The sequence below is a fragment of the Pseudonaja textilis genome, chromosome 2 (assembly GCF_049901715.1).
Source record: "Pseudonaja textilis isolate UNSWEBS1 chromosome 2, rPseTex1.2, whole genome shotgun sequence".
Taxonomy (NCBI): Eukaryota; Metazoa; Chordata; class Lepidosauria; order Squamata; family Elapidae; genus Pseudonaja; species Pseudonaja textilis.
The window spans coordinates 7,407,072-7,433,458 of NC_141991.1; the positions used below are offsets into that span (position 1 = coordinate 7,407,072).

The 26,387-nt window shown below is 44.4% G+C and overlaps 1 protein-coding gene across 1 annotated transcript; it reads right to left on the reverse strand.

The window, feature by feature from the left end:
* Positions 1-950: 950 nt before the first annotated feature.
* Positions 951-19,807, reverse strand: LOC113451243 (uncharacterized). The gene is made up of 7 exons (XM_087928247.1): positions 19,729-19,807; positions 14,143-14,630; positions 10,960-11,077; positions 10,801-10,856; positions 8,318-8,420; positions 6,731-6,811; positions 951-4,516 (listed from the first exon to the last, which is right to left on the reverse strand). The coding sequence occupies exons 2-7, from the start codon at positions 14,539-14,541 to the stop codon at positions 3,756-3,758; spliced, it is 1,518 nt and encodes a 505-aa protein (XP_087784373.1). The 5' UTR covers positions 14,542-14,630; positions 19,729-19,807; the 3' UTR covers positions 951-3,755.
* Positions 19,808-26,387: the final 6,580 nt, after the last annotated feature.

A 26,387-nucleotide genomic window follows, 5' to 3' on the forward strand; every position in this document is an offset into this window, starting at 1 on the left:
CAGCTCAATGGAAAATTTTGTGTTCCATTTCTTCAATCTCAAAAATATCTGTGGTTTCCTCACTTACAGTATTCGTTCCCTTTTCATTATATCCTTCACTCTTTGCATTCCATGTAGGAGTTTCATCCCATTTTGTATTGGCTCATATTCACCTCCATGCATTGAAATGTAACATTCTGCTTATTTACTGTATACTTTGTCCATCTTTAGAGACCCTGAAATTGATCATATAACTTTATCCCTGTATTTGCATTCAATATCTATCTTTCATACCCTTACCTGCCCCACCATTTACTTGACATCATGTTATTTGGGGGGCGGGGAATAAGGTTGCCCCTTCTCCCCCATTCATTTAAGTTTCTCAGATCAGGCTTTCACAGCACCATTCAGACGTTCAATCCTAATTCTTGGGAGAGGTAGCATATTACTAAAATAAACAAGAATATTTGTGGCTCTGGGCTGAAATGAGGGATCCTTGATGCTTTTGAGCTTGGTTGTTTTCTTGCAAATGGTTCATTACCCAAACTAGGTAACATCATCAGTGCTAGTCTGCACGAAAACAACCAAGCTTGGAGTGGACCAAGGTAGAATATTATTGCCTGTATGCATGTCACAACTGAAGACTCAAAACTATATTGTACATTTATCAACTTGGTTACCACTTCAATCACCTAAGTAAAGTAGGTGAGATCAATAACTTCCTACTACTGATATGTAGTCTGTTGTTTGTATCCAGTATTATTTCTCTTTCTAATCCATATCTTTCAACCTAGGGTTATAGTTTTACATGAAACTCTTTCCACCCTGTATTCTTAATAATGCCCTTTATGGCAAGCTGATCATTTTGAGTATACTGTAGCTCTTTTAATATTTTTATAGGACTCCCTCCTATGGGAATTCTTTATGAGACATAAGAGTACTGGAGAAAATACTTGATCAAATCCCTAATATTTCATTATGAAACCTTTATTATGAGAATTCTGAGGGCCTCAATTTATTACTTTACAAATTCAGAGTATACAGTAGCATTGATACCCAAAGCAAATGACTGATAGGAGTTGCCCTTTCACAAACGGATGGCAACGCAGAAATGACCAAATTCAAAGGAAAACAAAATTAACCACAAAGCCAGGTGGTTAAATCGTTCACCCAAACAATTTCTGTCTTATCACAATATTTACCATCAATATCTAGTTGAATTGACATTTTTTCTGGAAAAGTAGAATGATACATCGAACTGAGCTATAACTATATATATATATATATATATATTTTAAATTTGATCATTAAACTTGATAATTTGAAACCAAAGAAAACTGTAGAATGGGCTGGAGAATGAGGACAAATGGAAGGAAATTAAAAGCGATATGATGCAAGCAAGGAAAAAACTGAAAGAGGAAAGCAAGATTAAATTTTAAGCTGCAGAATGTGATCAGTTTGTCAGTAAGGTCTTCCTTGATTCACTGACTTTTTAAAGCGTGTAAGCCAAAAGTTGAGTTGTAAAGGAATTCCTCTTTCAATTTTCACTTGAAAGCACTCATGGTGTTCCATTTGCCTCAGTCATTGCAACAGAAAGAATAAGACAGTGCAGTCCAATAATTTTAATTCTTCCTTGATCAACTTTCCCATCCTCCACAGCATTTTAAATCATGTACACCACCCAGAATTCTTTACCAACAGTAGTAAGTAAGATTTACAAAGGCTTATTTGGGGAAAGCTGCATTTGAAAAACTTGCCTCACAAGCAAAAATCAAACAGGGTGTTTTTTAAAAAAAAGATAATTCCACATTTCTCTTCTAGAGCTTTGGGAACTTGAATTAAAAGCAAGTCTTGGACAAAAATAAGCAGGCAGCACAACACTGATATATTAAAAATGACTGTGTAAAGCAGGGGACTGTGGCCTGTTTAGAACCGGGATAAACAAGTGGTGAGATGCGTGCTGAGCTTCATTCATGCGAGTGGCAGGCAGTTGCGCTCACATGTATAACTCTACTTGCATGAGTGGCAGGCACCTGTGCTTGACTGCAAAGCTCCACTTGCACAAATGGAGGAGCTGTGTGCATGCCTGCCACTTGCATGGAATTATACCCTTTTACCACCCCCACCCCGCAATGCTGGGCAAAGATGAAAAAGTTGGGGACCACTGCTGTAAAGTCACAATAAAGGTAAAGGTTCCCATCACACATACGTGCTAGTAGTTTCCGGCTCTTGGGGGGGCTCATCTCCATTACAAAGCCGAAGAGCCAGCGCTGTCTGAAGACGTCTCCGTGGTCATGGGGTCAGCATGACTAAATGCCAAAGGCGCACCGAACGCTGTTACCTTCCCACCAAAGTGGTCCCTATTTTTCTACTTGCATTTTTTAACATGCTTTCGAACTGCTAGGTTGGCAGAAGCTGGGACAAGTAACGGGAGCTCACTCCGTTACGCGATTCTAGGGATTCGAACTGCCGAACTTTCCAATCGACAAGCTCAGCGTCACAATATGGAGATATTAAAAAACATGGGAGATTTTTTAAAAACCCACCACTGCCCAACAAATCAGATATAGTTTTAACTATAATGATGGGGATTTTTTTGGCCAAAGTTAATTTGAGGTCACTAGTTATTCAATTAAAAACACAAATACATGTACTGGAAGGAATTTTCTGCCACATTTTGAGCAAAGAATCCTGGCCTACCATGTTGAATCCTTCTTAGCAACAGATCGGCCAAATAAAAATTGATCCTTGATTATTTACATAACTTTCCACTGAATTCATGGAATCTCTTAAAATGAAGCATTGGGCAATCACTGGAAATCTTCCCACCTTCCAGTCCATATTATAGTTTAATATGGTTCTTCCCCATCTACGCTCTACAATTTAATACGATTCTCCCCTATCTACATTCCCTGATGTGATGCAAGACTTTTGCTAGGAGTGAAGGTTATTGTGAGATACGGGACTGTTTGCATCGATTTTCACTTCCGGGAATTGCGCGATGCTATTTTAAGCTGAGATACTTCTGTGCATAAAATATGTAGCTGTCCTCTGCTGGAATTCAACCTTTTAAGACTATCAGTGAGATTCACTGCCAAGACTAAGCGCTTTTACAAGACTTAGTTGACTTCTTATTTTGAGGCAAGTAGAAAGAGCTGTAGGAGATATTGAAAATTTATCTTAAATCAGGTCTGTCAAACTGGTTTTCTTTGAGGGCTGGATCAGCATTGTAGTTCTCCACTGGCCAGGGGAGATGGAACAGGTGCCTCCTGCAGCACCCTGCCAGCCAAAACTGGGCACCGGTGTGTGTGTGTGTGCGCGCGCATTCCCCCACCATGCCCTGTTTTCGGTCTGGATGGTCTCCTGCACTTTGATGGCCAAAATGAGGCATGGGGGAGCCGACATGTGCCCCCTGAACCCTGTTTTGGCTGCCAGAGGCAGCGCGGACCACTCCTTTGTTATTTTAGGCCAACCCCATGAGCCAGATTTAAGCACCCCGTGGGCCGAATCTGTCCGACGGGCCTTGAGTTTGACACCCCAATCTAGATGGTAATTGTGGCCATGTGATCTAAACTCTATGGTGTTTTTTTTAAAATGCGATTCCTGTTCAGCACAGGTTAAAAGGGACAGGCATTCAATCACATGGCCACGGTCCTCATTTTGTCATTTTTAAACTCCAACTTCTAAACACCCCTGGATAGATGTGAAAGGCAGGATCCCACATCCAACAATATCCATCCCGCCCGATCTTACAGGCTGCACGTTGCACTTTAAACTCAGTCCTTGGGCGCATTAGACAGTTCTTCCCCTGCATGAACCCGCTGATGCAGTTTAAAGTCTGAACTGTTACTGAATCGTTTGGCACACAGGGAACATCGAAACGGTTTGCTTCCCGTGTGGATTTTTTGATGCGCTTTCAGGTTCATGCTGTACCGGAATGTCAGCCCACAGTCAGGACATTTATACGGTTTCTCCCCCGTGTGAATTCTTTGATGGGTCTTCATATTCACGCTGTGAGTGAAGCTCTTCCCGCATTCCGAACACTTGTAGGGTTTCTCTCCCGTGTGGGTTTTTTGATGTGTTTTCAGATTCATGTTGTAGCTGAAAGTCATTCCGCATTCGGCACATTTATACGGCTTCTCCCCCGTGTGGATTCGCTGGTGCGATTTCAGGTTCATGTTGTAGCGGAAATTCTTCCCACACTCGGAGCATTTGTATGGCTTCTCCCCCGTGTGCATCTTTTGATGTGACTTCAGGTTTGTGAAGTTCTTTCCGCACTCTAAGCACTTATAGGTTTTATCTCCTGAATGGGCTCTCTGTGGTTTAGGAAGGCTTACCCGCTCACTTAAGCCACCTCCAAACTCAAGGGATTTCGGAGGTTTTTCTCTACTGTGGCTCGTATTTTTCATTTCTTCGTTACAATCTTCTAGTTTTGGAATTTGAGAGAAGTCAGCCTCTTCAAAATGGACAGCTTTCTGTCCCCATTTCTGTTTTTCTTCAGACTTCAGTTTATCCTGTTTACTGCTTTTTCCATCATCTGAATGAAATCAATAAGAAGAATCAGAGAAAACTTTACTCTCAACCTTGGAAGAGCTGTTAGATGCAAAGAGACAATGCCTTCAACCAAAATGATACTTAACCACATGATGACTTGAGTTTTATGCTTGCGCAGACACTACGGTTTGTAAACCATGATTTTATACCTTCAACAGTTTAGAACTGTGGCTTATTCTTTAAACCATCACAAAATAAACCCAAAATGACTTGGCACAAACACTGACATGATGTGCATATATACAAACCAAAAGTTAGTATCAACAATGAAGCTGATCTGACTGAAGCCCATCTTGACAGTTGCAGCGTTGGGATTTTGTCAGTATATTCATGAACTGGAATGGAGTTTAGTAACAAGGTCAGCCAATGAATAGGCATAGCAACTAAGTCAGCCAACGAGGACTGTTTTGGAAAGTGAAACTAGCAGTAGCCTAGGCTGGAAACTGAAACTAAAAGAAGTTTAGGCTTGACTATATGTTAAGCTCTGCAACTCTGCAGCTATGTTGAGCTCTGAGTCAGTCTATTGAAGATGAAACTAAACTTGCTTGCATGCTGAAGACTGGAGCTCTGCTCTGAACTTGCAACATGTTTCTGTTTGAGTTTTGCTCCATGTTGGAGAAATCTACAACTGGTTTGTACAATCTACTTATGTTTATAAAGATGTTAAATGAAGCATCAGCCATCTGTGTTTATTTTTCTGGCGCTGAATTATTGCTGCAAAACTCTCAAAAAGATTTGAGATAGCTGGAATTTCGAGGCCAAAACAAAATACTTTCTCTTGGGAGCCAAGGACGTTCTGACACCTGGTCAGAGAAAGGCGGAGTCATGTCACCAGGCAACCAGACAGTGCCGTGATTGGACCATGTGATTGATTGTTTTCAGAGAGTGACAAATGTTTACTTTTAATTAGGTGAAAACTGCCAGAACCTTCAGAGTCGGTTTTCTCCAGATCTGTGCCAATATTTAGAATAGAATAGAATAACAGAGTTGGAAGGGTGCTTGGAGGTCTTCTAGTCCAACCCCCTTGGTTAGGCAAGAAACCCTACACCACTTCAGACAAACGGTTATCCAGTATCTTTTTAAAAGCTTTTAGAGCTGGAGCATTCAGAACTTCTAGAGGCAAGTTGATCCACTGATTAACTATTCTAACTGTCAGGAAATTTCTCCTTAGTTCTAAGTTGCTTCTCTCCTTGATTAGTTTCCACCTATTGCTTTTTGTCCTGCCCTCAGGTGCTTTGGAGAATAGCTTGACTCCCTCTTCTTTGTGGCAGCCCCTGAGATAGTGGAACACTGCTATCATGTCTCCCCTAATCCTCCTTTTCATTAAACTAGACATACCCAGTTCCTGCAAGTGTTTTCCATATGTTTCAGCCTCCAGTCCCCTAATCATCTTGGTTGCTCTTCTCTGCACTCTTTCCAGAGTCTCAACATCTTTTTTACATCATGACGACCAAAATTGAATGCCGTATTCCAAGTGCGGCTTTTCTAAGGCCTTATAAAGTGGAATTAACACTTCACGTAATATTGATTCTATCCCTCTGTTTATGCAGCCTAGAACTGTGTTGACTTTTTTGGCAGCTGGCTCATATTTAAATGATTGTCCACTAAGACTCCGAGATCCCTCTCACAGTTACTACTATTGAGCAAGATAACACATAGACTGTACCTGTGCCTTTGATTTTTCTTGCCTAAATGTAGAACCTTACTTTTTTCACCCTTGAATTTCATTTTGTTAGATAGCGCCCAATGTTCAAGTCTGTCAAGATCCTTCTGCATCTTAAGCCTATCTTCTGGCTATTCCTGCCAGCTTGGTATGATATGTACAATGTGATATTGTACAGGAGGAGTCTTCAAACTTGACAGCTTTTAGACTTGTGGACTTCAACTCCCAGAATTCCTCCTCCAGTCATGTTAGCTCAGGAATTCTGGAAGTTGAAGTCCGCAAGTCTTAAACTTGCCAAGTTCGAAGACCCTTGTACAGCTTGGTACAATATGATATATCCAATAAAGCTATTCTTTGAGGAATCCACCTGCCTCGGAGTTTTGCTAGCTATGGGCCTGTTACTTGGAACCCTGACAGTTTGTTTAGGTGGACATAATGTGTTTTGTGAATCCACCTGATCATAATTTATTCAGCAAACGTGGCTAAGCAAACCATGGCTTAGTGCTATGTGTGAACCCATGACTGAAGACTTACCTGCTAATCTGTCTTCTTGAGAATCCTTGATAGATGAATCCTCAGTTACTTCCTGCCATGACGTGAATTTAGTTTGGGGCACTGAAACAAAGTACCAAGGAAAGAAAAGAAACAAACAAAATTACTTCAGGAGCATTTTACAGTACCAAACCATTATGGCTTTAAATTTGGCCCTTTGCTTAATTACAAGTTAAAACACGAATGGCAAGTATTTGTAGTTCTTACACACCAAAGAGCAACTAGGTTAGCTGGAGAGTTTGAAGGTTCCTATAGAAAACACACAGGTAATCTTGGACAAGGAGACTGGCAGTCAGTATGAATTAAGCTAGTGTTGGTTTTTATTTATTTCTATCCTGCCTTTATTATTTGAGTAGCTAACACCTTAGAAGAATATGACTAGAATATGAAGAGCTAACACCCATGAAGATAGGCTGAAAATCCAGATGGATTTTTACAGACTTCAACACTGGGCCCTATCTAACAAAATGAAATTCAATGTAGAGAAAAGTAAAGTCCTACATAGAGGCAAGAAAAATCCAAAAGTACACATATAGATTGGGTGAAATCAGGCTTAATAGCAGTAACTGTAAGAGGGATTTTGGAGTCTTAGTGGACAACCAGCTAAATATGAGCCAGCAGCGTGCAGCAGCAGCCAAAAAAAGCCCGTGCAATGCTAAGTTGCATTAACAGAGGGATGCAATCGAGATCAAGTGAGGTACTAATACCACTCTATAAAGCCTTAGTAAGACCACACCTAGAGTACTGCATCCAGTTTTGGTTACCACACTATGAAAAGGATGTTGAGACTCTAGAAAAAGTACAGAGAAGAGCAATGTGTGAATGGAGAATAAGGGACGTGGTGGCTCAGTGGCTAAGACGCTGAGTTTGTCGATCAGAAAGGTCAGCAGTTTGGTGGTTTGAATCCCTAGCGCTGAGTAACGGAGTGAGCTCCTGTTACTTGTCCCAACTTCTGCCACCCTAGCAATTCAAAAGCATGTAAAAAAATACAAGGAGAAAAATAAGGACCACTTTGGTGGGAAGGTAACAGCGTTCCGTCCACCTTCGGTGTTTAGTCATGCCAACCAGATGACCACGGAGACGTCTTCGGACAGAACTGGCTCTTCGGCTTTGTAACGGAGATGAGCACTGCCCCCTGGAGCCAGAAACGACTAGCACGTATGTGCGAGGGGAACCTTTACCTAATACTCTGTCCTCCTCCTATTTTCCCCACAACAACAATCCTGCAAGGTCAGTTGGGCTGAGAAAGAATTACTGGCTCAAACTCACCCAGCCCACTTTCATGCCTTGGCAGGACTAGAACTCACGGTTTCCCAGTTTCTAACGTGTTATCTTAACCATTAGGCCAAACTGGCTTTCTATTCTCACTGCCTTCCATGCTCGGGCCCAGGGGTCTTCAAACTTGATAGCTTTAAGACTTGGGGACCTCGACTCCCAGAATTCCTCCTCCAGTCATGTTAGGTCAGGAATTCTGGGAGTTGAAGTCCACAAGTCTTAAACTTGCCAAGTTTGGTTTACCACAATGGATGGCAGTCATTTCTGGTTATCGTAACCAAGACAAAAACTTACCCAGAGAGGGCACCATCCCGTAATTCTCCTCTAGAGCGTCCATCTGGTGTGGATCTAATGGAGTCCTTTCCTCCGTAGCCACTTTGCTAAAAGGCCCTGAGCCCTGAAAGAAGGAAACCTGTTATTCTATAAGCCAACATTTTCTCAGTGGCCTTTAAATTTCTTAACAGAGAGAAGGTGACAGGACTAATACATCACGCAAAGCCAAAACACGATTCTTTTACTTAATACAAAGGCAAGGCAAGAGGAATTTGTTGAACACCTGACAAAGTTGTTCAGATTTCCGGTTTCCGGTTGGGACCTGTGGGTGTCACAGGTCCATTAGGGAAGGGGTCACCAACCCCCCAGTTGGTGGACCGACACTGGCTGTGAGCATGCCAGCAACCGGCCCCCCGCAAACAAGATTGGCAGATAATCAGAGTTGGAAGGGACCTTGTAGGTCATCTAGTCCAACTGCCTGACCAAGCAGCAGACCCTACACCATTGCTGACAAATGGCAGTCCAATCTCTTCTTGAAAGTCTCAACTGATGGCGCTCCCACAACTTCCGAGGGCAACTTCTGTTCCATTGGTTGATTGTTCTGTCAGAAAGTTTCTCCTTATTTCCAGGTTAAATCTCTCCTTGTTCAGTTTCCATCCATTATTCCTTGTCTTGCCTTCGGGTGCTTTAGAAAATAGCTTGACCCCTTCCTCTCTGTGGCAGACCGTCAAATATTGGAAGACTGCTATCCTGTCTCCCCTGGTCCTTCTCTTCCCTAGACTGGCCATGCCCAGTTCCTGTAATCGTTCTTCGTATATTTTAGTCTCCAGCCCCCTCATCTTCTCTGCACTCTTTCTAGAGTCTCAACATCTTTTTTATAGTGCAGTGACCAAAACTGGATGCAGTACTCTAGATGTGGTCTTACTAAGGCTTTATAGAATGGTATTAGGACCTCACTTGATCTTGATTGTATCCCTCTGTTAATACAATTTAGGGTTGCATTAGCTTTTTTGGCTGCTGCTATACACTGCTGGCTCATATTTAGCTGGTTGTCCACTAAGACTCCAAGATCCCTCTCACAGTTACTGCTATTGAGCCTGGTTTCACCCACTTTTGGTTTTTCTTGCCTAAGTGTAGGACTTTACTTTACTACTCTACATACATTTTCTCTACACTTCTGTACATACACATCTCCATATACAAGAGAAATCCCCATCAGTGGTATGCAGGCAGCATGCAATACCATGCCTCCCTTCCTGTCTGTGGAAAAACCTTTCTCCACGGAACCGGTCTCTGGTACCAAAAGGTAGGAGGCTGCTGCGTTAAGGACTGGAGACTAAAACATACGAAGAACAGTTGCAGGAACTGGGCAATGAAGAGAAGGAGTAGGGGACATGATAGCAGTGTTCCAATATCTCAGGGTCTGCCACAAAGAAGAGGGAGTCAAACTATTTTCCAAGGCACCTGAAGGCCAGACAAGGAATAATGGATGGAAACTGAACAAGGAAAAATTTAACCTGGAAAAAAAGGAGAAACTTTTCTGACAGCGAGAACAATCAACCCATGGAACAGAAGTTGCCTTCAGAAGTTGTGGGAGCTTCATCACTGGAAGCTTTCAAGAGGAGACTGGACAGCCATCTGTCAGAAATGGTATAGGGCAGTAATGGAGAACCTTTTGGACCCCCGAGTGTTGGTATGATACCCAAAATGCAAGGGGCTCCCTCATGTATGCATATGCCCCCCATGTATGCGACCTGCAACCTGCCCCCTGCGCCTGCACAGCAGAGATATGGAGACCAGTTAGCCAGTGGGAAGCGCATGCGCATGCATGGTAGAGCTGAGCCATTTGTGCTGGCACACAAGCTGCAGACAAACTTACCTCACTGCGCATGCGCGTACCTCACAGCTGATTTTCGGCCAGTTTGAGGCCTTTTTTGAACTCCCAGGGGCTTGAGGAAGACCTCTGCAGACTTTTCAGGCTGAAAACTAAACCCGTTTCGTCACTTCCTGTTTTTCTGGAAATGATGAAATGGGCCTAATTTTCATCCTGAAAAGCCTGCAGGAGTCTTCCTCAAGCCTCTGGGAGGCTGAAAAAGGCTTCAAACCGGCCGAAAATCAGCTGTGAGGTGTAGTGCAGACAAGGGGGCTGCAGCAGCATGGGGAATTGTGCGTGCATGCATAGGGGGCGTGAGGGATGCACGTTACTTTCTGGGTGCTGGCGCAGAAGCATGAGCGTGCAAGCACATGCACAATTTTTGGCACAGGAGCCCAAAAAGGTTAGGCACCACTGATCCAAGTGATGCTGTTGCTGCCCCCTTGCAATGCTTGGAGGCTATGGGGGTCTGGATGGGGAACAACAGATTTGTAAAGTCAAAGGTTTTTGCAGATTGGCTTGTTCCTCAAACTGTTTTTGTTTGATAGCCAAGTTTCTGTCATTCTGATGAAAGCTACCCATCCTGCGGACACCTTTACTCACACGCTTCTCTGCACAATCCTTGTCTTACCTGATCTGACTGCAGAGAAGCAGTGCCTCTCCCACTCTCAACGGCCCCTTGGTTTTCTGTACGTAAAAAACAAAGACAGATTTTACACTTCGTATCTTTTCTCATGGGATCGTGAGAAAAGGCGATCGACTCAATGAGACACCACCCGCTGATCTTTACCTAGAGAAGTGGCCTTATCATTCAGGATTTTCTCAAATGGCAACCTTGGATTCGCGGTGGCTGATAAACTGTCTGGGTCAGGAAACTCTGAGGCAGGTCTGGCCAGCATCCCTTGCGCCTGGAACCAGGAAGAAGAATCCATGCAAAGGAAATTACTCATCATTTTTGTGGGTTCAACAACTTGTTCAATTGTTTTAAGTTAGTAAGAGGTTAAGTGAATCTGGCTTCCCCCTTGAGGTTGCTGGTCAGAAGGTCACAAAAGCCGATCACATGACCCCGGTGTCAACTCAAAATATTTCTATGGTCTTTTTAGAGTTGCCAACAGAAAGGGAGATGGCAGCTTGCATTCCATAAATGTTTTCAAAGATAGTTTCTAGGTGAACAAAGTTTCTGCTGCACAAAATTCTAACTGGAGAGCATGATTGATGACTCTTGGCTATGGATGTGTCCCATTGGAGAATATGAATTAATGATACACCCAGGGGGTGAGGGAAAACCAGGGTCAAGGGTGACAACGAATGATGCATCTCAGAGTTGGCTACACCCAGGCAGCGCCGGCATGTGTACTAATAAATCTAAGTTTTGGAAATTTGGCTAGAGACTCATGATTTAAATGGGGGGGTAACTGCCGGAGCCCTGACAGCTAGCCGACTCTGAGACACATCAGTCCCTGACACCCGGGACTCTACAATTATCACGAGTTGCTTGCCAAGTGCTTGAATTTTGATCACGTGACTGTGAGAAATGCTACAACCGTCGAGTGTGAAAAAATGGTCATAAGTCAGATTTTTCAGTGCCGTTGTGACTTCAAAGGGTTTCTAAGCAAACTGTTGTAAGTCAAGGACTACCTGAGTAACAGGTATGTAGAAATAAATGACTGAATTAATTCATTAATGCTGGAACATGGCAATGAGAAATCACTTCCTTTTTGTGGTCAATAAAACTACATGGATATGACAGCGAGATCTTCATGGGATAGCATCTAATTGAACCTGGCTGATTTTGAAAAAGGTAAACAAGGCCCAATCTGGCTAGGACCTAAGTTGATGGGCCATTATACAAACCAAATCAATTAGCCAACCACCACCAGGGTATCTCAATCTTCATCTTTTAACAACCTCATAATCCCTTGCGGGGTGGAGTCTGGGCAACTGAATGGAACTAGCGGTGTTTTAGTGGCTGAATGCCCTTCCTGTCACCAATGCAGTTTTGTTCAGCAGATAATATTCTCAATAAGCCCAGAGAGAGAAATATCACCTTTACCTAGGATCAAACTCACAACCTCTTGATTGTGAGGTGAGAGCTCCGCCTTTAGGCCACCGCATTACTTGAATGTTCCTCTGAATATGAGATCTAATTTAATATTTCAATATTTTATTTACTATTTCAGTCTTTCAGCAGTCCACTTTGACCCCTCTTCACCAATTTCTTCACATGATCCCTGCCAAGACGTCGACAAGTTTTCTTAAAATACAGGTGAACAGCATTCCTCAAACATATAAAAGGTTATGGTACAGGTAGTCCTCGACTTACGACAACTGAGCTGAAATTTTCTGTTGCTAAGCGAGATCGTTAAGTGAGTTTTGCCCCATTTTACGAACTTTCTTACTAGTTGTTAAGTCAATCTGGCTTCCGTACTGACTTGTCGGAAGGTCGCAAAAGAGGAATCACATGACCCTGGGACACGCCAACTGTCATAAATATGAGTCGGTTGCCAACTGTCCGAATTTTGATCATGCAGTGGTGGGGACGCCGTTGCGATGGTTGTAAATGTGAAAAACAATCACATCACTTTTTCCAGTGATGTTGTAACTTCGAGCGGTCACTAAAGAAACTGTTGTAAGTTGAGGACTAGCTGTATTTCTGTTCTTACCTGCAACTGCCCAGACTCTTTTAAAGCTTGGGAAGAATTCTTAACAATGATTTCTATGAATTGTACGCTTGATAGCTCAGTGTGTGAGGTGATCCAAGCAATCACACTTCGTTTGATAAACTGTAGTTAAGCAAACCCTGCTGTAGTTTAATAACGTGTGAATAGAGAATAAGGGACATCGTGGCTCAGTGGCTCAGACGCTGAGCTTGTTGATCAGAAAGGTCGACAGTTCGAATCCCTAGCACTGCATCGTTAAGTATGAAAAATGGTCATAAGGCCCTTTTTTTTTCAGTGCTGTTGTAACTTTGAACAGTCATTAACCAAAATGTTGTAAGACAAGCACTAATCTGTACTAACAGAACTGAGGAGATGCCATAATCAATCACCTCAGCCTCATTTTCATTTCCTGGTTTTAATTTATTTATTTCCTGCCTTTATTATTTTCATAAATGACAAAATATATCTAATACGGGGTGGCTAAGTGGCTAAGATGCTGAGCTTGTCAGTCAGAAAGGTTGGCAGTTTGAATCCCTAGCGCCACGGAGTGAGCTCTCATTACTGGTAACAGCTTCTGCCAACCTAGCAGTTCGAAAGCATGTAAAAAATGCAAGTAGAAAAATAGGGACCACTTTGGTGGGAAGATAACAGCGTTCCGTGCGCCTTTGGCATTTAGTCATGCTGACCACATGACCACGGAGGCATCTTCAGACAGCGACGGCTCTTCGGCTTTGTAACAGAGATAAGCACCGCCCCCAAGAGCCGGGAACAACTAGCACATGTGTATGAGGGGAACCTTTACCTTTACTTATACACACACACACACACGTGTATGTCTGTGCATGCGTGTTGTATATATAGAAAATATGACTTCAGCAACAGTAGTCAATATCTGGAATGATTTACCCGAATCCGTCGTTACAGCCTCAAACCCTCACAACTTTAATCTCAAACTGTCTACCATGGACCTCACCCCATTCCTAAGAGGTTCTTTAGGGACGTGCATAAGTGCACCAGTGTGCCTACCGTCCATTTTACTGTCCCCGTTTATGCCAGCTACATGACCACGGAGACGTCTTCAGACAGAGCTGGCTCTGTAACGGAGATGAGCACCGCCCCCTAGAGCCGGAAACAAGTAGCACGCATGTGCGAGGGGAACCTTTACCTTTAGAAAATGTCCACTTGCTCAAGATTTCCGCCATCCTGGAATTGGCTATCCCTTTCTTGGGTAAAATCCAGAAAAGGATGTCTTTTTGGATTGCTTTCCAAAACCGAACCAACGATTTAGGAAAACCCGACGATAATGCACTTACTTGTGCGCCCTCTATCTCGCTCAGAAGGAATCCTTCCGCCAAGGCGACGGCCTCCGAGCTGGTCTCCGGCCCGCACTCTCGAACCCAGTTCCCCATCTCCGGGGGTAAAATTTTCAGGAACTGCTCCAGAATCACCAGATCCAAGATCTGAGCTTTCGTATGCCTTTTGGGCTTCAGCCATTTGTGGCAAAGGTCGTGAATCCGGCTCCAGACTTCCCGAGGCCCTTCTGCTTCTTGGTAACAAAACTCCCTGAAACGTTTGTGCTGTTCTGACCAGCAAGTGTGCACCCCGCGCAGGATATTCTGTACTTTCTTCCCCCAGAATTCTGCCCCGTTTGCAACATCCAGGACATCGAGGTTCCTTCCAGCTTCCAGGCTGGTCAAATCCTGGTCTTCCATCTCTGAATTCAACCCCAAACAGGTTAGAAGATCACGCTGCTGGACAGCCAAGTTTCTTCCGGAGATTCAGATAGTGGAAACTCTTCAGCCTTAGAACGTGCAAGAAAAGATATAAGATGTGGATTGTCATTATTTTTTTTTACTGTGAACACATTGGCCCGCATTAAAAATGAAATTTTGTTGCCTGCACTTAAAAGAAAAAGCATATATCTTATCCATACCCATCTGTAACACACATATACACATGCTGTATACATATAAGGGGATGCGGTGGCTCAGTGGCTAAGATGCTGAGCGTGTCGATCAGAAAGGTTGGCAGTTCAGCGGTTCGAATCCCTAGCGCCGCATAATGGAGTGAGTTCCCGTTACTTGTCCCAGCTTCTGCCAACCTTGCAGTTTGAAAGCATGTAAAAATGCAAGTAGAAAAATAGGGACCACTTTGGTGGGAAGATAACAGCGTTCCATGCGCCTTTGGTGTTTAGTCATGCCGGCCACATAACCACCGAGACGTCTTCGGACAGCGCTGGCTCTTTGGCTTTGTAACAGAGATGAGCACTGCCCCCTAGAGCCGGAAACAACTAGCACATATGTGCAAGGATAACCTTTACCTATATACATACACACACACACATATGTATATGTGTGCATGAGCCTGCACGTTGTATATATCAAAACTATGACTTCAGCAACAGAGTGGTCAACACCTGGAATGCCCTACCCAAATCCATTGTTACAGCCTCAACCCTTCACAGCTTCAACCTCAAATTGTCTACCCTGGACCTCACCCCATTCCTAAGAGGTCCGGGGGGGAGGCGTGCATAAGCGCACCAGCGTGCCTACCATCCCTGTCCCCATTTATCTGTATTTACTTCCTTTGTTCCTGTTTATGTTCATACCTATACTTGTTATCTTGTACATGTTTGACAAACAAATTATATACGCCACACACACACACACACACACACACACACATTAATCACTGTCCATTTTGAATATGTAGCGGAAAGAGGAAACTTGGTGAGTTCACAAGGTTGATGCTATATATAGAATATTGGGGAAGGGGAGATGGGACAGACGCCTCCTGCCGGCCAAAATGGGATGCAGGGGGGGCCTCGTGTAGCTCCCCGCATTCCGTTTTCATCCAGGATGACCAAAATGGAGTACGGGGGGATGTGCAAGGGCCCCGACACTCTTTTTTGGCTGCCAGAGCTACGGTGGACCAGTCCTTTGCTATTTCCAGGCGGGCCCCGCGGGCCAGATTTAAGCACTTTGTGGGCCGAATTCGGCCCACGGGCCTCCAGTTTGACACCCCCAGTATAGGGTTTCCTGCCTCAGCAGGAGGTTGGATTAGAAGACCTCCAAGGCAGTTTGGGCATGGCCAGGATGCACAGGGACAGCTCAACGCCACTTGTTTGGGGTGCACTTGTGTGATGACTGGGGGTGTGGCACAAAAGCAACACAGTCAAGTAAGCAATAAGAGTCCCTTTATTAACTCCAACTTTGCCCCCAATGTCCAGGTTACCTTTGGATGGAGAAAAACTCTCCCAGGAACAGCCTTTAACCATAGAAAATTCAGTCCAAAACAAGGTACATAAAAACTGTAACTAAAAATCCGAACAAACCAAGCCGAAGTAATTAACTTGACAGGGCAGGAGAAAGAATTTCAGACTTGAAAGCACCGCAGAACTCAGTTGGGAATATGCCAGGAACACAGATAAGCTAAAACGATACCAGATAAATTCATGTTTGCTCCCAACCACTTGCTATGCACAGCTTCCTCTTTTATACACTGTATTCCCAGCCGCAGCTAATGAAGGGAATCAGGGCCCTTTCCTCCCCCATAAGCCACGCAACTCACATTGCTCCCTTCTCTGTTCCTCCCTGCGTGCCCTAGGATGAAGAGGGGATGGGCCTGGGTCTTCCTCTGAACTCCCTCTCCCTTGCTCTGCCCAGCTGGACTTGCCCTTCCACAGTTTCCTCCACAGCCAATGGAGCCATACTCCCACTCCCTGTCAACTGTTTGGCTTCCCCTTCGGAGTCAGATTCCGACAGCGGCATGACAATCTGTGGCCGCCCAAGTGCATCTGCTACTGAAAACAGGCTCCCAAACTCCATTTTCGCTGGCAGAGGCACCGCGGGCCGGTCTTTAGCTGTTTCCAGGGTGGCCCCCACAGGCCAGATCTAGGCACCCCATGGGCTCCATCTAGCCCGTGAGCCTTGAGTTTGACACCGCTGTTCTATTCTACATGGAACGAAACTGTGACTGAGACTAAATGTGCTTTGGATACCACGAAGACGACAGTAACAAGGAAAACAGGTCGTGACGAGGTGTAGCATCCCAGGCAATCCTGCGGTCCCTGCTCAAGCGTCATTTTTATGCCGTGTCCCACATAGAAGGAAGTGAACTACCCATCATCTTTTCTGCCGTCCTCACCACTCTCTCCACCGCCTTCTTGTCTGAAGCAAAATTACATTGCCGAGATTCAATGGTATTTTTTAAAATCAGGCAGCCGGATTAGTTTCTCCCAGGGGATCTGTAGACTACGGTGTTACAGCAGCAGCAAACTGGTCATAAGTCACCTTTTTTCAGTGATGCTGTAACATCAGTCACTAAATGAACAGTTGTAAGCCAAAGACTACCTAGGGCTAGCCAAATCAGATCTCCTTTCCACTCTTTTTAACCCATTCCATCCTTCTTTCTGAGGTTAGCAAATTGAGGGCCCAGATTGTCGAGGGCAAGAGGCTGGCTCTGTAAAAACCGCTTAGAGAGGGCTGTAAAGGACTGTGAGGCAATAGATAATTCTAAGCTAGGGGGGTCTTTAAATTTGACAGCTTTAAGACTTCTGGACTTCAACTCCTCCAGTCATGTTAACTCAGGAATTCTGGGAGTTGAAGTCCACAAATCTTAAACTTGCAAAGTGTGAAGACCTTTGGTCTAAGTGCTATTGCTAATGATCTATCACTTGTCATACTCTGTACTATGACGATGATTTATCATTTGTTGCTTGTATGTACACTGAGAGAAAAATTGCAATGGGGACAAATTCCTTGTGTGTCTAATCAAACTTGGCCAAAAATGAATTATACTCTTTTCTATTATATTCTATTTTCTATTCTATTCCATTTCCATTCTTCTATTTCTATTCTTCCATTCCATCCTATCTCTATTCTATGTTATTCTATTCCATCTATTCTATCCCTATTCCTATTCTTCCATTCCATCCTATCCCTATTCTATTCTATATTCTATTTCATTCTATTCTATTCCATTCCATCTATTCTATTTCTATTCTATTTCTATTCTTGATTCCATTCCATCCTATCCCTATTATTCTATTCTGTATTCTATTTCATTCTATTCTATTCCATCTACTCTATTCCTATTTCTATTCTTTCATTCCATCCTATCCCTATCATTCTATTCTATATTATATTTCATTCTATTCTATTCCATTCCATCTATTCTATTTCTATTCTTCCATTTCTAATTCTACTTCTATTCTTCCATGCCATTCCATCCTATCCCTATTATTCTATTCTATATTCCAGTGAAGGCTAACCTTTTCCACTTTTGCAGCCAAAAGTGCGCTCGCATGCCTGCACCCACGATGCAATGCGCGTGCGACTCCCCGCCACCCCCACATCGACCCCCTGCACCGCACGCCTCTGCGCACGCACACGCAACCCCCCTCATGCCACATGCCTCTGCACACGCGTGTGCATCTCTCACATGTACGTCTCCCCCCACGCATGCGTGGCAGATACTCAATCACCTGGCTGGCGGGGGAGCGTGCCCGCCTGCGCAGTGGGGCTCTTCCGGGCGACCTCTCACGTGTCAGCAGAAGTGGCTCTGTGTGGCACTTCCGGCACGCGTGGCATAGGTTCGCCATCTCGGCTATATTCTAGTTTGGAAGCCGATAGATCCCACCAACTATTGGAAGAGTAAGCAGAGAACGCCTTCGTCCAGGATATGCACCCTGGAGGTGTGTTCCATTCTTTCACCTACGGGGCGGGCATTAAAAGGAGCGTCCCTCTCTGGGGCTCCAACACTCAGCCACCCACCTCCATGGCCCTTCTCCACCTTCACCTTCCACCCAGAGGTCTAGCCAAATTAAACCACAACACCTCTGGGAGGAGGGGGGGGGTTTATCCCCACCCACCCTGAATTTTTTGCCTTTGCTTCCTTCCTAAGGCCTTAAGTCCTGAGCCCTTAAGTCTTCCTCCAAGAAGGGGAACAAAAAAAATTAAAACATTGTGGAGGTGGGGAGGAAAAAGACCAGCACTCACGCCCACAACAGGCCCAGTTTTGGCTTTTTTCTTCTTCTTTTTTTTAGCAATCACAATTCTTTGCCCATACTTGGGGGGTTTTTTTCCCCCCTCCCTTGAATACCCCCAAGAAAAGGATTTTTTTTTAAAAAAAACAAACACGTTCATCCTACGAGGGAAGAAATAAAATAAAACCCATGCAAAAATGTTTGCATATTTTGCAAAAAAAAAAAACCCACCCACCTCCCTTGTGGATCCCAGCCCTTCTAAATCCGGGGGATTCCACCAATCCCACCATATTGGATCCTTGTATGTAAAGGGAAGGGGGGGGAATCGCTTGTGGAAGGGCGGCGGGAATCTCCCTCGGAAAGATCCCAACGGATCCCAAGGGGGGGCGGTTCCCCCAGTTTTTTTAAAAAAAGGGGAGATTCTGCGCCCCCCTAAACCACCTCCTCCCAAATCTCTCTCGCCTTCTCTTTTCCAAGGAGGAAGGAGGGATAAAATCAGAAATCAAGGATCTACTTACTCTCTTTAATGGCTAGGATTGGCCTGGGAGGGGGGGAAATAAATAAATAAATAGAAATAAATAGAAAACGGGAGGGGCCGAAAGCAAGGACACGAGCCCCCCCGTGGAAAGCGTGGAGAGGAGATCCGCGGTGCAAAACGATGGGAAAGGGAGGGGAAAGGAAGGAAGTGCCTATGGGGGGGAGGGGAGGGTGGAAAAAGGGGAAGCGAGGGAGCCAGCCACATGGGAAGCTGCGGCAAAGCGGGCTCCGGGGACAATGGGAGTTGTAGTGCAAGCCTCGGAAGTGGGGGGTGGATGGGTCCGGTGGACACCCGGGTTGTGGGGAGGGGGGCCGCGATCATTGCACCCCGTTTGCAATCCTGCAAGAGCTGAGCGTTGCAAAAGAAGGGACTCACCTGAGCCACGGATCTCCTCTCGCGGGGAGGGTGGAAAGGGGGAAGGCCGTGACGGAGGTTTCCCTTTGTGCTCCGCTTCCCAGAAAAGAGGAGGAGGAGGAGGAGCCAATCCGGGGTGGGGCGGGTCGGGAAGAGGGAGGCGGGCCGAGGAGAGGAGGAGAGGCTACCTGGACGGGCAGGCGGCGGGGGTGGTGGGGGGGGGCGTTGTTTGCGAGGAGGAGGGAGAGAGTAATGGCGGTTGCAAAATCCGGACGGCCGCCAGAGGGCAGCCCAAAGCCGGGCTATGGAAAGGATGCGCTATTGGGCGGCTGTGGTGCAATGGTGTCTTTGCAGCGGGGCTCCCAAGGCGTGCAAACCTTAGGGAAAGAATGAAAAGGGTCGCTTGGCTGCCCCCTGGTGGCCGCCGGGGTATGCATCGCGTGTGTGTGTGTGTGTTTGTGTGTCTATCTATCTATACACACACACACACACACAAACCTCAGAAAACACACACACACATACATATATATAATTATATATATATATAATTTATTTATATATATATAATATAATTATATATATGTGTGTGTGTGTGTGTTTTCTGAGGTTTTGTGTGTGTGTGTGTGTATGAGACACACACACACACACACACACACACACACATATATATATATATATATATTCTTAAGTTTTGGGGTACTTACATGTGTGGCATTCGGCTTTGTTTGGGTATTTTCCCACGTCATTGTAGTTGTGCTTTTAAAGTTGTAGCAACAAAGTTGTAGCAGGCTTCTGTGGCAGATGAGATTCTGCGAAACGCTCTACAACTTTAAAGCACAACTGCCGTGGGAAAATCAAACAAGCGAATATCATATATATAAATATATATATATTGTGCTTTTAAAGTTGTAGCGATGTTTGGCAGAATCTCATCTGCCATCATCAGGCTTCTACAATGACGTTGGAAAATACCCGAACAAAGCTGAATGCCATACATGTAGTACCCACAAAAACTTAAGAATATGAATATATATATATATATCTCCATACACACATACACACACACATACACATACACACACACACACACACACACACACACACACACATATATATATATATATATATATATGTGGATCTTTGGTTGTTCGGGTTTTCTCCCGCGTAAGATTCAAAGTATCTAGGCAACGTTTCGATGAAGTCTCATTCATCATCTTCAGGCTTCTGTCTCTGGCTCTGTGCTTCTCAGAGTAATGTGAGATTGCAGCTGCTTCCTCCTTTTAACTGCCAGTGGGGGTGGGACTTGATTGGGTGGGGGCTTGGCTGTGTTCTGATTGGGTGGGGGTGTGTTCTCATTGGTAGGGGGTTTGGCTGTGTTCTGATTGGTTGGGGGGTTAGCCGTGTTCTGATTGGTTGGAGGCGTGTTCTGTTCAGGTGGGGGCTTGGTTGTGCTCAGGTTAGTCTTAGTTGCTGGGGGATTTGAGCTGGTGAGTTGTGATCTTGCTGTTTGGCTTCTAGTTCGTGGTCCTGCTGCATCTTCATAGTGGGTGTTGGTTTGCTTCATGTATGGCTCAGAGGGGTTTGAAGTGGGTAGTGATGCAGCTGTAGTGCAGCTTCTGGTCCATGGTCGTGTCTCATTTTCTGAATGGGTGAGAGTCTGTTTTCTATATGGAAGTGTGGTGGTGGCATCTTGTGTGGCTCTCATGGGTGTGGGTCTGGTGTCCTTCTTCATGTTAGGTACTGTCGCTCCCAAACACATCCCCACAGAAACCATCATATGCGGAGTTGAAACCAGCCTGACCAGAACCAACCCTGATGATGCTAACAAAATCAGACTTGAAATCACCAACATCCTCTGCACTAACAAACCACCCAAAAGCAACTTATCCAAAGAAGAACAAACTGCACTACTTAACCTGAAAGAAGACACCAGCATAATAATCCTACCAGCAGACAAGGGCAACGCGACAGTGGTTATGAACACATCTGACTACCAAACCAAGCTAACCAACCTACTCCAAGACCCCACATACAAACCCCTAAAGACAGACCCCACCACCTACCTAGAAAAAACTACCAAATCCAAAATAAAAGCCTCCCCCATCAGTGAAGAAATCCAGCAAGGAATCATACCCAGAGAAAAATCATCCAGATGCCCCAAGCTTTATGGTCTCCCCAAAATACACAAAGAAGGAACCCCACTCAGACCAATAGTCAGCTCCATAGGCTCACCTCTACAAAACCTGGCCAAATTCCTCGCCAAACAACTACAACCCTATGCAGAATCCATCAACTCACACGTAAGAAACTCATTCCAGTTCATCGAGATCATAAAGAAACAAAACTTACAACCTAGCGACCTACTAGTAAGCTTCGATGTCATATCCCTCTTCACCCAAGTGCCAATAAAAGAAGCCTTGACAGCCATCCAAAACAAATACAACCCCCAAGCACATCCTAGATCTGACCAACCACTGCCTATCCAATACATACTTCACCTACAATGGACAAAAATACAAACAAATAGAAGGAGCACCCATGGGATCACCCCTTTCACCTGTCATCGCAAACCTCTACATGGAACACTTTGAAACACAAGCTCTAGAAAAATATGACCACAAACCCAAACTCTGGCTCAGATACGTAGATGACACCTTCATAATCTGGCTACACGGGAAAGAAAAACTGAACAACTTCCTCACATACCTCAATAGCCTACACCCCAAAATACAATTCACCATGGAAACAGAAGCCAACAATCAACTTCCTTCCTAGATGTCTTGGTATACAAAAGATCCAATGGCTCCCTAGGACACACCATCTACCAGAAGAAAACACATACTAACCGCTATCTACATGCACTCTCACACCACCACCCAGCACAGATCAATTCCGTAGCCAAGACACTCATCTCCAGAACAAAATGCTTAGCCGATGAACAACACCAAAAAACCGAACTACACACTCTCACCAACGTACTTACAGCCAATGGATTCCAAAGAAAGAAGATTACCCACCTAATCCAAAAGAAACCCCAACCAAAATCCAAGACAGAGAACAAGAAAAGCGGCAAAGCCCTCCTCCCATATATAAAAGGCACTACAAACAAAATTAGCAAGATCCTCCAAAAACACAACATCAAAACAGCATTCTGCACAAACAGAAAAATATCCACCATCCTAAGAAACCCCAAAGACAAAATCGAATTAGAAAACCAAGGAGTATACGAAATCCCCTGCACTGCCTGCCCTACCACATACATTGGACAAACTAACAGAAGAATAAGTGCACGCATTGAAGAACATAAGAACTCAATCAAAAAGAAAAAACGACCTCTTCCCTGGTCCAACACCTCAAAGCCACAGGACATGAAATTGATTTTAAAAATACCAGAACCATCGCCAAAACCGAACACTTCAACAGCAGAATAATCAGAGAAGCCATAGAGATAGAAAAACGCCCACACAGCATGAACAAACGAGATGACACCTCCTGCCTTCCAGCCATTTGGAAACCCGCCCTCATGAACAGACGAGTACCTAACATGAAGAAGGACACCAGACCCACACCCATGAGAGCCACACAAGATGCCACCACCACACTTCCATATAGAAAACAGACTCTCACCCATTCAGAAAATGAGACATGACCATGGACCAGAAGCTGCACTACAGCTGCATCACTACCCACTTCAAACCCCTCTGAGCCATACATGAAGCAAACCGACACCCACTATGAAGATGCAGCAGGACCACGAACTAGAAGCCAAACAGCAAGATCACAACTCACCAGCTCAAATCCCCCAGCAACTAAGACTAACCTGAGCACAACCAAGCCCCCACCTGAACAGAACACGCCTCCAACCAATCAGAACACGGCTAACCCCCAACCAATCAGAACACAGCCAAACCCCTACCAATGAGAACACACCCCCACCCAATCAGAACACAGCCAAGCCCCCACCCAATCAAGTCCCACCCCACTGGCAGTTAAAAGGAGGAAGCAGCTGCAATCTCACATTACTCTGAGAAGCACAGAGCCGGAGACAGAAGCCTGAAGATGATGAATGAGACTTCATCGAAACGTTGCCTAGATACTTCGAATCTTACGCGGGAGAAAACCTGAACAACCAAAGATCCACATACAAATACCCGCGAGAACCTCAGAAAACAAATATATATATATATATATACATACGCACACACATACATACATACACACACACACACACACACACACACACACACATATCCTGCATCCTTCAGCTGGATGGTCATCTCGGGTTTATTTAAAAGCAGGGGTCACCAACCTTTTGGACCTCAGCGACCACCAATCTCATAATTTAAAATCCCAGGGACCACTAACCGGTTCTGTGGGCGTGGCCTAATTTGTGGGTGTGGTGTGGTCATGTGACTGGCTGGGCATGGCTTGTATATAAATATTATAAATATTCATATAAATATTGATTTTTTTTAATTAAAAAAGAGCAACTTTTACCCCAAAGCAGGCAAAGCAGGCAGGCAGATTGAGTTGCTCACAGAATCATTCAGTGATCTATCTATCTGCCATCAGCTAGCTCAGTCTGTCACATAAAATTTGCTTGCCATGAGTCTGCACTGAATCATAGAACCTTCAGTCCTAAGGGAGGTTCGGCTGTGCTTAAAAGCAGAGCTGAAGATCTAAAGACTAGCTAGAAAGCAAGAAATCCAACCGTTTCCTCCTTTCCAACTAATTTAAATCTCCCAGCACAGCAGAACAGCTGATGGTCGGAAAAAAGGAAAAATAGCAATTTAGCAGGCAAGTTTGTGAGGTAAGGAGTGAGTGGGCGGGGAGAGTTCCCACAGGCCATGTGGGCGGCACAGCCTTGTGTTTCTGCACAGCCTGGATTAATTGCTTTGGGGGGGGTGCTCTGGGGGTGAGATTTCTCTGAGACCCACCAAAAATTTTCTTGCGGCCCACCGGTTGGTGACTGCTGATTTAAACCAAGGGTCTTCGAACTTGACCGCTTTAAGACTTGTGGACTTCAACTTCCAGAATTCCCGAGCTCACATGACTTGGAGGAGGAATTCTGGGAGTTGAAGTCCACAAATCTAAAAGCAGTCACATTCGAAGACCCTTGATTTTAAAGCAGGGGTCCCCAAACTTGGCAACTAGATAGAAGAGAATAGCATAGAATAGAAATATTGGAATGGAATAGAATAGAATTCTTTATTGGCCAAGTGTGATTGGACATACAAGGGATTTGTCTTGCTGCAAATGCTCTCAGTGCACATCAAAGAAAAGATACATTCATCAAGAGTCAAGAATCATCAGGTACAATGCTTAATAATAGTCATAGGGTACAATAAGCAATCAAATCATAGAAAATGGGAATGGAATGGAAAAGGGAATAGGATGGGACAGAATAGGAAATAGAATAGAATAGAAAAGGGAATAGGGAATAGAATAGAATAGGAAATAGAATAGAATAGAAACAGGAATAGAGAATAGAATAAAATGGGGAATAGAATAGAACAGAATTCTTTTATTGGCCAAGTGTGATTGCTCATACAAGGAATTTGTCTTGGTGCAGATGCTCTCAGTGTACGTAAAAGAAAAGATACATTCATCAAGAGTCAAGAATCGTAAGGTTCAATATATTTTCTGGAATATATTCCTTCTTAGAGAGCAGGAATTCTCCCTTGTGATAAAATCATAACCGTATCTCTAACGGCCTTTGGAGGAATACAAAAAGAGGAAGAAACAAACTCTTAAAATTTGTAAAGGAATATTATCTTTATTGCCATTTCCTGTGATAAACTTGTGACATATTTGTGTTTATTGTGCCAGGAATATATAGGTGCGTCTATGTGAGAACGTGGGCAGGTAGTCCTCAACTTAATAGCAGTTCATTTAGTGACCAAAAGTTAACAACGGCTCTGAAAAAAAAGTGACTTATGGCCATTTTTCGCACTCATGATCCCCAGGGTCACGGGATCAGAATTCGGACACTGGGCAAGTGACTCATATTTATGACAGCTGCCGTGTCCTGGGGCCATGGGATCCCCCTTTTGTGACCTGACCGGCAAAATCAACGGGGAAAGCCAGATTCACTTAACAGCCGGGTTATTCACTGAACAAGTGTAGTGGTTCACTTAATTATGGAAGAAAGGTTGTAAGATGGGGGGGGCGGAAATTCACTTAACAACCATCTCGCTTAGCAGCAGAAATTTTGGGCTCAAACGGTGGTCATAAGTCGAGGACTCACTGGCTGAACTCAACTAGGAGGTCTGGGATTTTGTCATCCTTGCAAAAACTGAGGAGCTGGACCTTCAACACCCCCAAAAAACCCACCAAGGAAACCCAATGAAAAAACAGTCCAAGGGAAGAAAAGACCATTAAAACCCCATGATTTATGGGAGAGCGCCCTGAGGCCCGACTTCGACACTGGTAGCCCCGAGGGATCCCTCTCTTCATACTCTACATAAATGACCTCTGTAATCATATTAAGAGCAACTGTGTTCTCTTCACCGATGATGTAAAGCTACTCAACACCACCAACAATACTGCTACCCTTCAAAAAGACCTCAACAAATAAATGTTCTGTCTTACATATTGGCAAAAAAGAAAGAAAGAAAGAAAAGGAGAAAATAAAATACAAGCTGAATAATCAAGACCTTATTGATGATCCAACTCTGTCA